Raw genomic sequence first — 15871 nt, 5'->3', positions numbered from 1 at the left:
AATATTTATGTGACTTTTCCGCTGGGCCAGCGGACGGAAACACTGTTAACGTCCGCTGGCCCAGCGGAAAAGTCATAATAGGGAGCTATATATATTACCAGCACTGGCGGTATACGGGCGCCCGCAGCTTCACCGGTCTTGGAGAAAGACTGCCAAAGTTGTAATGAGGGCCATAATGTTTAGTGGCATGTGTGGCTGTAGATACAAATGCTCTGCATACTTCTGCCATCTAGTGTTGGGTCCAGAGTGGTGTTTTCTTCGAAGAAGTGTTTTGAGTCACAAGATCTAGTAATTCCTCCTCTTGGTGATATTGGGCATGACCATCGACTCCTTTGTTAGATTGTTTTCTATCTGCCGTCAGGTTTGGATGTGTGTGCTTCTGCTCCGTGTCTTTGACTCCATTTTGTTAATTTTTTTTCTCTCCTTTCTGTACCAATGGTATTGTCTTTGATCGCCCATTTCTATTCCTGCACTCCCTGCGAAATTCGTCGGTTTGGGCTTTGACCGACCGCCCTTCAGGGAGTTATCGCCCGTCTCGTGTCTAGCGGCCAGGTGGTGCCCACATCAACGGAAATGGCTCCCTGATGGACGTGCACTGTGTTGTTTCTGTCCCCGGTGCCATGCTAAGTTCCAACACACACCACCCAACATCTCATGTGAAACAGTTGCCTCTCTCCATATCATTGCGAGGCCAACTGTGACGCTTGTAACTGTTTCAGGTTCAAGAATACTCTTCAGGCCTGCAGGGCTTGGCGACTTGAAGTGGCACAGAAAGCATCAGACGACACCCCGGAACTCTTTTGGAAAGAACATGCTCAGGAAGGGCCTTCTGCCCAGGAAGAGGAAACCTTCAATGAGGACAGCTCTGACTCCAATCTGGAGTTTGAAATCGAGACCCAAAAATGGTCTTCAGCCCAACACGTGAGTACTTTGGCCCCCTGCTATCCTGCTGAAATCCTCCAAAAATGCCCGCTCTCTAGTTCAGAGGTCACTAGTCCACCACTGCCTCCTGGCCATGGTTGGTACTGAAAGACTGCTTCGTACACCTCACCTTTGGTCTCAGTGCCGAAAATTGCTGCAAAGGCTAAAGACTCAGCTTCGACCTTCACATCTTTGAACCAAGAAACCGTTTGTGATGATCCGAACCTCTGGACCTACACATCAGCTGATTGCTTAGATTTCAGCGCCGGCCAAGATCCACAAGCATAAGCCTTCGGTGCTGAAAGCCTCAGAGCCAAGGGGACTCAGGCCAGTAGTCCATGACTCCTTCACCGGTCGAGCCGATCCTTCAAAAGAGGGACGCTGGACAACGGAAATTAACATTTCAGGAGGCCTTACACACACACACACACCTATCCCTCCAAGGAAGACAAGGGACAAGGCCACCAGCCCAGCCCATCATCCTTCTTCACCTCCTCCACCATCATCACCACTACCCCCTTCCCCTCCCCACACTCCACCACAATCCTGTATGCAGGGCATACCTGCGTACATTACTCAAGCGTCTTCACACTCTTTATAGGGGTTCCACTAGAGGATCCTTACCCATGGGAGTCTTATGATTCAGATCTCATTACTCCCAGTGGTCCGACTCTTTATCCTTCTCGCCCTTCCCCTGCAGAGGATGCTACCTCATACGAACAGGTCATATCGAGGGCAGCAGCATTTCAAAATGTGCGGCTTCACAAGGAACCCATAGAGCAGGACTTTTTATTCAGCACCTTCTCCTCAACACTAAGGGACGCTCAGAACCTCACCATTCTTCCTGGAATGATGAGTCAGCAGAGGACATATTCAAAGAGCCAGTCCTTTCTACAGTGATCTCCCCTCGGGTGGATAAAAAGTATAAAGTGGCGACTTCAGATCCTATTTTTATTAGAGCACAAGTTCTGTTGCGTAGGTTCTCATTATCCTAATGAGACTATTGGATTCAGGCAGCAGAATCACCTGTACTGCGGGGGACTGAGTCTGATCCCACACCATGTGACACCTGTCGGCCTAATCTGGGTTTGTTCTGGCTAACTAGCAGTGCCTCATCTCCACCCAAGAGCAGAGATGACTGTGGCAACCGGGCGCATGACATACGTGACTCCTTAGGGGAATCAGATCTCATCCGTTTCTCTTAGCTACATTAGACTCACATATGCAAGGACAATCCGAGGCAGAGTAAAGTTCATTAAGGTTTTATTGAAGTAACTGCATCTTAGATAATAAAGCATGTATTGTAATAACTAGGACGATGAAGCACAATAAGATTAAAATTGTGAAAAGGAGCGTAAAACACAAATATAACGCTGCCATACTGTCGCTAAGGTTTGTAGGGATAGTTCCTACCTAAGCTATGTTAGAGCACAGAACGTTAAGCTCTAATCCTGCCTTTCAGGTTCCCCCTGGGAAGACATCATCCCTCATACCTGAGCAAGAGGCCTGTAGTCTACATCAGCAGCTGTAGCGAATCCATCAGTAATCGCAATACAGTTGTGGTCATCTGGCTGGAATCTCCCTCTAATGTACATAGGTCAAAGTAGTGTTTGTATAATAAAACATCTGATGTTCAAAGAAAGGATCCCCACGTAAGAGTGTGTATGTTTCTGTGAATATTGGACACAAAGCGTACCACTTTTGCCGGCAACCCTATCTTACTGCAGCCTTGAAAAGAGCACAGAGGAAAAGAAATGTCTTGTTTAAGAACGCAGTGCTGATGTAGGCGAAGAACAGCTAGATAGAAAAAATAAAACAAGACCGCAAATGTGGCTAATGTTAAAAAATAAAACGAAGCCGATAAAATATATCTAGGTTAAAGTGCAAAGCGACAGGCCTTGTAAGCTAAAATGACGTGTATAAAATTATGGCTACACAACAGTTCCACCTAACTCTATTGTTGCCACCACTGCCTGTAAGGGTCCAACAGCCAAGTCACTGGGGACTTTCCTCCCCCAGAAAAGGAGAGTAAACATATTGATGCTGCAGGGAAGAGGGAAGCAGCAGAGGCCGCAACCCCCTTGAGCATCACCAATTCACAGGCTCTTTTGCCCTGCTGTGTTTGGGCACATTGGGATTAAATGGAAGAACTGCTGAGGTACCCCAGAGGAACAGCATAAAAGGGGACAGCAAATTGTCCAAGGGTCAAATTATTTCCAACAATTCTATACAGTGAGCACTAGGTGCAGCAGACACAGCAGCCAGGGGTATCAACACCAGCATCCTCCTAAGCATGGCTTTTGTGTTCTGGTCCAAAACCCCAGGTCCAACCAGCAATATTAAACATGCTGTTTGATAAGGAGCACCGGTTTGGACCACAAATAGGTATCATGCTTGACAAAATGAAAAAAAGACACCAACACCGCCAAGGCAATGGGTGCTTTACAGACTCCACCTTACAGAAGCTCATTTCGAGGCCCACGATATAGAGGAGTATACAAGTCCTCTGAAGCAGATCCATCTACCTCCTAAAACAAGCAACCTCACTCCTTTTACAGTAGAAGCTATTTCAGATGTTCATTCAGAGGGACTAACGACAAAGGTAGAGGGAAGAGTACTGCAACATTGCAGATCCACTTCCACTGCAAACCTTCCCCCTGAACATTAAACACCTGTCGGGGAAGACTCCTGCACTTTCACTCAGTCTGGGACACCATCACCAAGGACCAATGGGTCCTTGCCGTTATCCCCCATGGCTATTGTCTGGAGCTCATTGCCACCCCCTTCCAAAACCCTCTCACACCCACCGATTATTGCAGGAAGATCTATCACTTTTCAAGCAAGAGATCTAAGCCCTTCTTCTCAAAGGGGCCATAGAAACTGTTCCCCCCACAACTGTAAGGTTTTGGAGTATGCTCCCCATTCTTCCTGATTCCCAAAAAGGACGGTCTGTTAGGCCAATTGTGGATCTCCGACCTCTAAACAAATACATCCTATCAGAACACTTCCATATGGTCACTGTACAAAATGTAATTTCACTTCTACAAAAATGTGACATTATGACCGCTCTAGATCTAAAGGAAGTCTACTTTCATAAACCAATACACCCTGCACACTGAAAATATCTCCAGTTTGTCATAGCAGGCAATCATCCTTCCATTCGGGCTGAATTTCCATGTATTCCCTTACCTGGACGATTTGCTCATCAAAGCAAATACACTTCAACAGTGCCAACAACATACTCGTATGACAGTGGATCTCCTTCACAAACTAGGGTTCACTCTTAACATCCACATATCTCATATCCTCCCTCTCTCTACAAGTTCAACCTCACTTGGGAGCAAAATTGAACACACAGTTAGGGTTAGCATACCCCAATCCTGCTCGCATTCAGAATTCTGAGATACTTCTGCCCCAGTTTCAGAAAAATCCATCCTACACAGTAAGGAATGTCGCATGTCTGTTAGGAATGATGGCTTCTTGCATCGCCATAGTACCTCATTGAAGACTACACATGTACCCGCTACAGCAGTGTCTAACTCGCCAATAGTCTAAGTCATAGGGTCACCTGGCAGATATAGTGCTGTTAAAACACCACACAAACTGTTATCTGCAATAGTGAAACACCAACAACCTGTTGAAAGGGTGTCGTTTTCTAGACCCTGTTCCTCACATCACACTAACCAGACCTGTCACAATCGGTTGCGGTGCTCATCTAGAAGATCTCACAGTGCAAGGTCTTTGGGATGCCAAACACCAGTCACTACACATCAGCTTCCTGGAACTTCTGGCGGCATACCTAGTACTGAAAGTTTTACTTCCTCACCTGTCCCTCAAGGGTGTCCTAGTCCGGACAGGCAATATCACAGCCATGTATTACAGAAAATAACAGGGAGAACAAGGTCTTCACAACTATCACACCTGTCTCAGACCATATGAGAGTTGACTCTTCACCACAACCTTGACTTATTGGCGAAATATCTCCCAGGAATGGACAATGACTTTGCAGACCCACCTAGCAGGATGCAGCAACAAGTCCCGAATTGGAACTCCAACTACAAGTCCTTCCAAGAGTGGAGGTCCCCTCACCTAGACCTTTTAGCCACACCAGAAAACGTGAAATGGCCAGACTTCACTTCCAAGTACCCACACCCACTATCCAAGGGTGACTCACTATGGATATGTTGGTCAGGGATATTTCTCTATGCTTTTCCACCTCTCTCTCTCATTCTATTTCTAGTTTGGAAGCTCAAGCAAACATATCTAACCAAGATCCTTGTGGCTCCCACCTAAGCACACCAGTCTTGGTTCGCTACACTTTTGGATCTTTCAGTAGTCCCACACGAGAAGCTCCCCAACAGGCCAGACCTTTCTCACCCAGAGTCCAGGACAAATCGGACATCCAGACCTCAAGACACTCAACCTTGCAATACAGCTCCTGAGGTCATAGAGTTTGGCCACCTTAGTTTGGCTACAGAATATATGGACATGCTCAAGGAAGCATGTAGGCCAACCAGTAGACCCTGTTATGCTGCAAAATGGAAATATTTTGTTTGCTACTGCCAACCCAAACAAATTGATTCTGTGAAAGCCATGGTACAAGACATTGCTTGATATCTGCTTTATTTGAGGAAGCAAATCTGGCTTACGCTTACACCTTGCAGCAATAGCTGCATACCTCCAGAATTGACAATATGTCTCATTATTCAGAATTCCTGTAATTAAAGCTTTCATGGAAGGACACAAACAAGTTATGTCCCCTTGGGTTCCTCCAGTTTACTCCTGGAACCTTAGCATTGTACTTACTAGACTCATAGATCCCCAATTTAAGCCACTTCATTGATGTCCACTTCAATTTCTGTCATGGAAAGTGGCGTTCTTAGTCGCCATCACTTCACTCAGGTGTGTTAGTGAGCCTCAGGCACTAACCTTAGAAGAGCCTTTCTTCCAAATACTTAGAGAAAGTAGTTATTCGGACTAATCCCTGATCTCTGCCTAAATTAGTTTCACAATTTCAGCTTAATCAACAGTTTTTTCCCACAATCAGACTCTGTTACAGAAAGAGCTCTTCACGCACGAGATGTCAAAAAGCTAATGTGCTACATAGATAGAACTAAAACTTTCAGAAAAACAAATCATCTCTTTGTTGCCTTTTCTCCATCTCATCAAGGCAACCCAATATCCAAATCAGGTTAAATGGATAGTCAAATGTATTCAAGACCCTTTACCTGTTTCTTCCAGAGCACACTCCACCTGTAAGAAGGGAGATACTATGGTCTTCCTTGGAAACATTCCCGTAACTGACATTTGTAAGACTGCTACATAGTATACACTATATAACTTCACCAAGCACTACTTTGTGGATGTTTTAGCACACCAATGAGCCAGTGTAGGTCAGGCAGTGCTATGTACCCTTTTCTGTTATACTGCAACTGCCACAGGCTAGCCACTGCTTCTAGGAAGGTCTGCTTTACAGTCTATGCATAGCATGTGTATCTACAGCAAAACATGCCATCAGACTGATTACTTACCCTGTAAGCACCTGTTCGTGGCATGTAGTGCTGTAGATTCACATGTGCCCATCCTCCTCCCTGGACCCTAAGGCTGTTGCAATTACACTTTATATATATATATATATGTTCGATGGCATGTGTAGCTGCAGATACACATGCTGTGCACATCCCGCCATCTGGTGTTGGGCTCGGAGTGTTACAAGTTGTTTTTCTTCTAAGAAGTCTTTCGAGTCACGAGATCGAGGGACTCCTCCCATTTCGGCTCCTTTGCGCATGGGTGTCGACTCCATCTTAGATTGTTTTTTTTCCGCCATCAGGTTCGGACGTGTTCCTTTTCGCTCCGTGTTTCGGGTTGGAAAGTTAGTTAGAATCTCGGAAAAATCGTCGGTATTGTTTGCGTTCGGTATCGGGTTAGTTACAACAGATCGACACCGACTTTTGAAGAGCTCCGGTGGCCCTTTGGGGTTTTTTCGATTCCCCCCGTCGGGGCCTGGTCGGCCCGGCCACGTGTCTCTTCAAAGCTGATGGAACGGACCCCATTCCGCTTCTGCCCAAAATGTCATAACAAGTATCCATATACAGATCAGCATCTGGTCTGTAACTTGTGTCTGTCTCCAGAGCACAAGGAGGGTACCTGTGAAGCCTGTCGAGCGTTTCGGTCGAGGAAGACATTAAGAGACCGAAGAGCGAGAAGACTGCAGATGGCGTCGGCGCCGACAGGACAAGGGCGTTTCGAGGAGGAAGAAGAAACCTTCTCCATCCATGAATCGGACTCGGACGAGCTCGATCCCGAAGAAACGCCAAAAACCGTGAGTAAGACGTCGAAACATAAAACTCACGAGAAGACAACAAAAGCCTAGGGGACGCCACCGCCAACAGGCCATGGCTCAACCCGAAAAATAGGTGACCGATCATCGACACCGAAAAAGGGCATGCATGTGGCGAAGTCATCCGACTCCGGTCGAGATACCGCCACACAACAATCTCGGGCCCGAGACAGCGGCTCCGAGCACACTCGGCACCGAGACAGTGGCACCGAAACGGTTCGGCACCGAGACACCACGACGCCGAAAATAAAGAAGGTTTCCTCGGAGCCAAAAAAGCCAACCGAAAAGAATTCGATTCCGAAACATCCAGCCTCGGAACCGAAAACAGGTTCCTACACAGAGGAACAGGGATTGTCCTCCCAGATGCAAGGACATAAGTTCGGAGAGGAACTTGAATCTGTTGAGCCAGACTACACTCAAAGAAGGCTCCACATTCAAAAAGACACAGGGAAGATAAGCACTCTTCCCCCAATTAAAATGAAAAGAAGACTTGCCTTTCAAGAAAAGGACAAGCAGCCACAGGCAAAGGTGGCAAGACAAACAACTCCACCACCAAATCCACCACCATCAATGCACACATCACCGGTAGCCACTCCACCACTGATGCAATCCCCGACTCATACTGCAATGAGTCAAGATGATCCTGATGCATGGGACCTTTATGATGCTCCTGTATCAGATAACAGCCCAGACTGTTACCCTGCGAGGCCGTCGCCACCTGAAGACAGTACATCCTACACGCAGGTGGTGTCAAGGGCAGCTGCGTTTCATAACGTCACCTTGCATTCAGAACCAATTGAGGATGACTTTTTGTTTAATACACTCTCTTCCACTCATAGCCAATACCAAAGCTTACCTATGCTCCCGGGAATGCTAAAACATTCCAAACAAATATTTCAGGATCCTGTAAAAGGCAGAGCCATAACTCCAAGGGTGGAGAAGAAGTACAAGCCACCACCAACAGACCCTGTTTATATTACGCAGCAATTAACACCAGATTCTGTGGTTGTTGGGGCAGCTCGCAAGAGAGCAAACTCTCATACCTCGGGAGATGCACCACCTCCAGACAAGGAGAGTCACAAATTCGATGCTGCGGGTAAAAGAGTTGCAGCACAAGCAGCAAACCAATGGCGTATTGCCAATTCACAAGCACTTTTGGCAAGATACGATAGAGCTCATTGGGACGAAATGCAGCATTTCATAGAACACTTACCCAAAGAGTTCCAGAAAAGGGCGCAACAAGTGGTAGAAGAAGGACAAAGTATCTCCAATAATCAGATACGGTCATCAATGGACGCAGCAGATACGGCTGCAAGGACAGTAAATACTGCAATAACGATAAGGAGACACGCTTGGTTGCGTACGTCAGGATTCAAGCCGGAAATACAACAAGCCGTGCTGAATATGCCCTTTAATGAACAGCAGTTGTTTGGGCCGGAAGTTGACACTGCTATTGAAAAACTCAAAAAAGATACTGATACCGCAAAAGGCATGGGCGCACTCTACTCCCCACAAAGCAGAGGCACATTTCGCAAAACACCATTTAGGGGAGGGTTTCGAGGTCAACCTACAGAGGCCACAACCTCACAAGCAAGGCCCACTTATCAAAGCCAATATCAGCGGGGAAGTTTTCGGGGGCAATATAGAGGGGCACAATTCCAAAAAAATAGAGGGAAGTTCCAAAGCCCCAAAACCCCTCAAAACAAGCAGTGACTTCCAAGTCACACATCCCCAACACATAACACCTGTGGGGGGGAGACTAAGCCAATTTTACAAACATTGGGAGGAAATAACAACAGACACTTGGGTACTGGCAATTATCCAGAATGGTTATTGCATAGAATTTCTCAAATTCCCTCCAAACGTCCCACCGAAAACACACTATGTCAAAACAACATATAGATCTTCTAGGACTAGAAGTTCAGGCATTGCTACTAAAAGAAGCAATAGAATTAGTACCAAAACACCAGAAAGGGACAGGAGTTTACTCTGTACTTTCTCATACCCAAAAAAGACAAGAGTCTGAGACCTATATTAGATCTCTGAACATTAAATACCTACATCAAATCAGATCACTTTCACATGGTGACATTACAAGACGTAATCCCACTACTCAAACAACATGACTACATGACAACACTAGACCTAAAGGATGCATATTTCCATATACCGATACATCCTTCACACAGAAAGTACTTAAGGTTTGTATTCCAAGGGATACATTACCAATTCAAGGTGTTGCCATTTGGAATAAAAACTGTGCCAAGAGTTTTTACAAAGTGCCTCGCAGTCGTAGCTGCACATATCAGAAGGCAGCAAATACATGTGTTCCCGTACCTAGACGATTGGTTAATCAAAACCAACACGCTAGAAAGGTGTTCACAACACACAAAGTATGTCATAGAAACCCTCCACAAACTAGGTTTCTCAATCAACTACACAAAGTCACACTTTCTGCCGTGTCAAACACAGCAATACTTAGGGGCGACAATCAACACAGCAAAAGGGATTGCCACTCCAAGTCCACAAAGGGTTCAGGCATTTCACAATGTAATACAGCCATGTATCCAAAACAAAAAATACAAGTCAAAATGGTGATGAAACTCCTAGGCATGATGTCCTCATGCATAGCCATTGTCCCAAACGCAAGGTTGCACATGCAGCCCTTACAACAGTGCCTAGCATCACAGTGGTCACAGGCACAGGGTCAACTTCTAGATCTGGTGTTGGTAGACCGCCAAACATACACCTCGCTTCAATGGTGGAACAGTATAAATTTAAACAAAGGGCGGCCTTTCCAAGACCCAGTGCCACAATATGTAATAACGACAGATGCCTCCATGATAGGGTGGGGAGCACACCTCAATCAATACAGCATCCAAGGACAATGGAACACTCACCAAAAACAGTTTCACATAAATCACTTAGAACTATTGGCAGTATTTCTAGCGCTAAAAGCATCGCAACCCATAATAAGCCACAAACACATTCTTGTCAAAACAGACAACATGACAACGATGTATTACCTAAACAAACAGGGAGGGACACACTCAACACAGTTGTGTCTCCTGGCACAGAAAATATGGCATTGGGCGATTCACAACCACATTCGCCTAATAGCACAATTTATTCCAGGAATTCAGAATCAGTTAGCAGACAATCTCTCTCGGGATCACCAACAGATCCAAGAATGGGAGATTCACCCCCAAATACTAAATACTTACTTCCAGATTTGGGGACACCACAAATAGATCTATTTGCAACAAAGGAAAACGCAAAATGCCAAAACTTCGCATCCAGGTACCCACAAGATCAGTCTCAGGGCAATGCGTTATGGATGAGTTGATCAGGGATATATGCTTACGCTTTTCTCCCTCTCCCACTCCTTCCATATCTAGTAAACAAGTTGAGTCAAAACAAACTCAAACTCATACTAATAGCGCCAACATGGGCAAGACAACCTTGGTACACAACACTACTAGACCTCTCAGTAGTGCCTCATGTCAAACTACCAAACATACCAGATCTGTTAACGCAACACAAACAACAGATCAGACACCCAAATCCAGCATCGCTGAATCTAGCAATCTGGCTCCTGAAGTCCTAGAGTTCGGACACTTAGACCTTACACATGAATGTATGGAGGTCATAAAACAAGCTAGGAAACCTACCACTAGACATTGCTATGCAAATAAGTGGAAAAGATTTGTTTATTACTGCCATAATAATCAAATTCAACCCTTACACGCATCTGCCAAAGACATCGTAGGATACTTACTACATCTGCAAAAGTCAAAGCTAGCTTTTTCTTCCATTAAGATACATCTTACAGCAATTTCAGCTTACCTGCAAATTACGCACTCAACTTCTCTATTTAGAATACCAGCCATAAAAGCATTTATGGAAGGTCTAAAGAGAATTATACCACCAAGAACACCACCAGTTCCTTCATGGAACCTCAACATTGTCTTAACACGACTCATGGGTCCACCTTTTGAGCCCATGCACTCTTGTGAAATGCAATACTTAACATGGAAAGTTGCATTTTTAATTGCCATCACATCTTTAAGAAGAGTAAGTGAGATTCAAGCATTTACCATACAAGAACCATTTATTCAAATACACAAGCATAAAGTAGTTCTACAGACAAATCCGAAATTTCTACCAAAAGTCATATCACCGTCCCACTTAAATCAAACAGTAGAATTACCAGTGTTCTTCCCACAGCCAGACTCTGTAGCTGAAAGAGCACTACATACATTAGATATCAAAAGAGCGTTAATGTACTACATTGACAGAACAAAACTAATTCAAAAAATAAAACAATTATTTATTGCTTTCCAAAAACCTCATACAGGAAATCCAATTTCTAAACAAGGCATTGCTAGATGGATAGTTAAGTGCATTCACACCTGTTATCTTAAAGCAAACAGAGAACTGCCTATTACACCAAAGGCACACACAACTAGAAAGAAAGGTGCTACCATGTCCTTTCTAGGAAATATTCCAATGACCGAAATATGTAAGGCAGCTACATGGTCTACGCCTCATACATTTACCAAACGCTACTGTGTAGATGTGCTAACGGCACAACAAGCCACAGTAGGCCAAGCAGTACTACGAACATTGTTTCAAACAACTTCAACTCCTACAGGCTGAACCACCGCTTTTGGGGAGATAACTGCTTACTAGTCTATGAACAGCATGTGTGTCTGCAGCTACACATGCCATTGAACGGAAAATGTCACTTACCCAGTGTACATCTGTTTGTGGCATTAGTCGCTGCAGATTCACATGCGCCCACCCGCCTCCCCGGGAGCCTGTAGCCGTTTAGAAGTTGATCTTGAACATTTGTATATTTGTAAATATATATATTACTTTAAACTACATTATGTACATACGTATTCACTCCATTGCATGGGCACTATTACTAGCATATACAACTCCTACCTCACCCTCTGCGGGGAAAACAATCTAAGATGGAGTCGACGCCCATGCGCAATGGAGCCGAAATGGGAGGAGTCCCTCGATCTCGTGACTCGAAGGACTTCTTAGAAGAAAAACAACTTGTAACACTCCGAGCCCAACACCAGATGGCGGGATGTGCACAGCATGTGAATCTGCAGCGACTAATGCCACGAACAGATGTATACTGGGTAAGTGACATTTTCCATATATATATGTACTTACATTTAGCATGGACATCTCTTCTATTACACATACCTTCCACTCCTTTCTCATCCGCCGGTGGGAAAACAATCTAACAAAGGCGTCTATGCCCATGTGCAGTATCACTGAGAGTAGGAGTCACTCGATCTCATGACTCGAACCACCTCTTCGAAGAAAAACTACTTGCACCACTCCGGATCCAATACTAGATGGCAGGAGTATGCAAAGCATGTGAATCTACAGCACGCCATGTCACAAACAGATGCTTACCGGGTAAGTAACATAACCAATATGACAGAAAACAACCAAAAGGCAACAGAAGAAGTTTAGATTGTTTAACTCAAGATTTGTTGCACCACTTCTTTTTTACAGGTTGTGATTTTGTGTATTTGTTAGCCAGAATAAATGAATATGCTATAGAACATTGTTTTCCAATCCACAGAGGTTCAAAATTCATATCTGAAATGTTGTTCTTCAGTTCAACTGCAATGTCTATTTTTGCATAACATTCAGTAATACTTTTCTAGTACAATAAAATATCCATTAATGTAATAAATGATAATACAAAACATATATAATTGCACCAGGGCACTGTTTGTCCCCCAAACCGATCCCAAGTGTCATACTCCTACATCCATATAAAGAGAAAAATGTCACAAGTGTGTCTGTATTAAGGAGATTCCATACATCTGAATTACTGGCAAATATGCGGGCTCTGTATTTTGCCCTGTTTGGTGCTTGTCACAAGATAACCATTGTCTCAGTTAAAACAAACCAACAATGCCCTCTAGGTTATCCACACATACCCATTACGGATAGAAAGCAAATAAGCCATACTTATTCAACAACAAAATAACAGATAATATATTATTGTATAAATGCACCTCATCTCGGATTTCTGCTGCTGAATCTAGGCAACATGTCAAAATGACTTGATTATGGTGCACTTTGGAATTCCATGGGTCCAGTATAGAGTTTGACTCAGAGTAAAGAGTAAGGAAAAGGAGTGTAGACCATGTAGTTGTCTGAAGAAGCATATTATTCACATGTGAGATGCCACGTTCACCTTTGTCATACAGTTACGGTGATATGTCAAATCCAACCTAACCATGGTGTTATTAATGAGTTAATGTGATTTACTCAAAATTTAACCACTCCCTTTCCAAACCTATGTTTATTCTTTTAGACACTTCCCTGTTTGGTTCGGATGTGTAGCAAAGAACGATTGCTGGAGGAGAGGGTAGAAGGAGCCGAAACTCTTGCCTACTTGATAGAGCCTGATGTAGAGCTTCAAAGAATTGCCAGCATCACAGACCATCTCATTGCCATGCTTGCTGACTACTTCAAGTACCCCAGCTCCGTGAGTGCCATCACAGATATCAAGAGGGTGTGTACTCTCATTGTACTTGGAGTCCCCAAATAATATAATGCATTCCATAATAGTAACCCAATTTTTTTCATCCATGTTTGCTCAGTAGTAAGGCAATAGCCACAGAGTGGATGGTAGAACGAATGACTGATGAATTTACTGCACCTGATTTAGGCCAGAAAAGGCAATGTCTACAGCAAACTTGATCTAGGCCTTGCCTTTTCAGAACTCCCAGTAGAGGGTGTATTGACTTCAAGCTAAAGAGACTGGTGCTGAAAATAAGCAGTTTCTAGACAGTCACTCAATTGCTTAGCATTTGATCTGAAACCTTACATGTTACAATGCAAATGTGAAATAGAGGTAAAATGGTTTCCTTAAGTTCCATTCTGTTAATGTGGAGTAGAGGACTGAAAGTGTGACTTATTTCTCGAGGCTGGCTGTCTCAGCTAATGTGCGAGGCTGCAATTCCTACATTTTTTAGTAAATCCTTTTTGTGTAGCACTCGGTTAAAGTGACTGAAAACATCTATTTGAACTAGAGCAGGTGCTTGGGGGCAAAAAAGCAACTTTGCATAAATTGTTCATGTTTAAGTGCGGTAATTATATTTAGATTTTGATAACAGATTTATTCAAAAAGCCTGCAAAACATACACCTTGGGAGCACCTTACATGAAATAATCTTCACAAATGAGTTCAAATAGCTAAACGTATGTCACCCAAGCAGCCATAAAATCCAGGGCCTCAGTTATTGTTCTGTTCTGATTCTCAAGGTACCTTTTTTACAAAGCCTCATGAACAATAAATTCTGTGACATTTTCAGAGAGAGCATATGTTCTAGCTTTCATCAGGATTTTTTCCAGCCCTCAATATTTATTTGGAAGGGGGGGGGGGGGCACCTATAAGCAAGTTTATGTAACAACATCACGCTTTAGAATCAGAAATGTATTCTAAATGTTTTTGTGTCTTAGATTAGCTAGAAGATTTAAAAAAAAAAAATAGTTCTAAACTATCTGTTTTATGGCCATGCTGTGGGTCTGACCAGTTTCTGACAATTGCTATCTTTAAACTCTTTTCTTTGATCCCCATGTATCAAATATCTTGCATGTGAAGGTAAGTGCCTTCTGTGTATATCTCACGTTTCTCTTGAGTTTATAAAAAAACTAACTATATTTCTTCATAAAGTGCAGCACACATTGATTTTGGGGATCTGATTGTAGAGCTGTCCATCTTTTGGTATAGGCTCCTAGCATTTTTCCTAGTAATAAATTAGCCATTTACACTGAAGACAAACCTGAACTAATGTAGAAATCTGTTAAGACTGTGGGGGCAGGGTACCCTTAAATTATTACACCTCTAGAAACGTGTTAACAGCACACCTATTACTGGGTGGATTTGAGATTAGTTTTAAACCTCAATTTCATGAGGAAATGTGTCTCAAGGTACAAATCACCATAGCAAAAATGCACTGAAATAAGAAAAGACAGACTCAATAATTGAGTTCTAGAATGGTATTAGAACATTATAAAGATTTATTACAAAATTGAAAAGGTTTGATTCGGAAATTGTAAAGTACAGATGTATAAATTCAATGAATGAAGGTGCTTGGTAATATGGCAACACAGAACTTTAATTTAAACAATATTCGAAGTCCCAAATGAGCAGCAAAATCGGGAAGAATTAGGACAGCATCCTTAGTAGCATCGGAAAGGCCTAAAAGGAGTTCTGCTTCACTCTTAAATTTGAGGTTTCATATAGAAAGTCTTCTCATTGAACCAAAGAAAATGTAGATTCATCTTTCGTGTGAGCAGAAGAATTACAATTCCAACAAATCAGAACATTGAATTATCCTGTATTGGACCTTTCATATATTCACATGCTTGAATAATTCCCTGTCGTTGAGGTGGGAGTCACACGGTACCACAATAAAGCAGTACATATCACTACCATAGCAGGGATCAACCACTCGCTATGGCGAGTCTTATTTGATCAGGTAGAGCTATTTTAGTACTTACTCACCCCTTCTGGCGAGTTGACAAAGAACAGATGTTCTGTTCAGTTGAAAAGTAAAGGGGT

General features: G+C 43.5%; 1 protein-coding gene across 11 annotated transcripts in view; it reads left to right on the top strand.

Moving 5' to 3' along the window:
• The window catches only part of ARMC8 (armadillo repeat containing 8), a 526273-nt gene that overhangs the window by 265413 nt on the left and 244989 nt on the right, over positions 1-15871 (top strand). For 9 of the 11 annotated variants that reach the window (XM_069225737.1, XM_069225739.1, XM_069225738.1 and 6 more), the window contains exon 11: positions 13617-13817. In XM_069225737.1, the coding sequence (XP_069081838.1) occupies positions 13617-13817 (201 nt within the window). The remainder of the gene's footprint in view (positions 1-13616; positions 13818-15871) is intronic. The other 2 variants (XM_069225740.1, XM_069225733.1) reach the window with 1 other exon arrangement.

This window comes from Pleurodeles waltl, chromosome 3_1 (assembly GCF_031143425.1).
Source record: "Pleurodeles waltl isolate 20211129_DDA chromosome 3_1, aPleWal1.hap1.20221129, whole genome shotgun sequence".
Taxonomy (NCBI): Eukaryota; Metazoa; Chordata; class Amphibia; order Caudata; family Salamandridae; genus Pleurodeles; species Pleurodeles waltl.
Note: the sequence above shows the minus strand (reverse complement) of the source record. Positions and strands in the feature narration are given on the sequence as shown.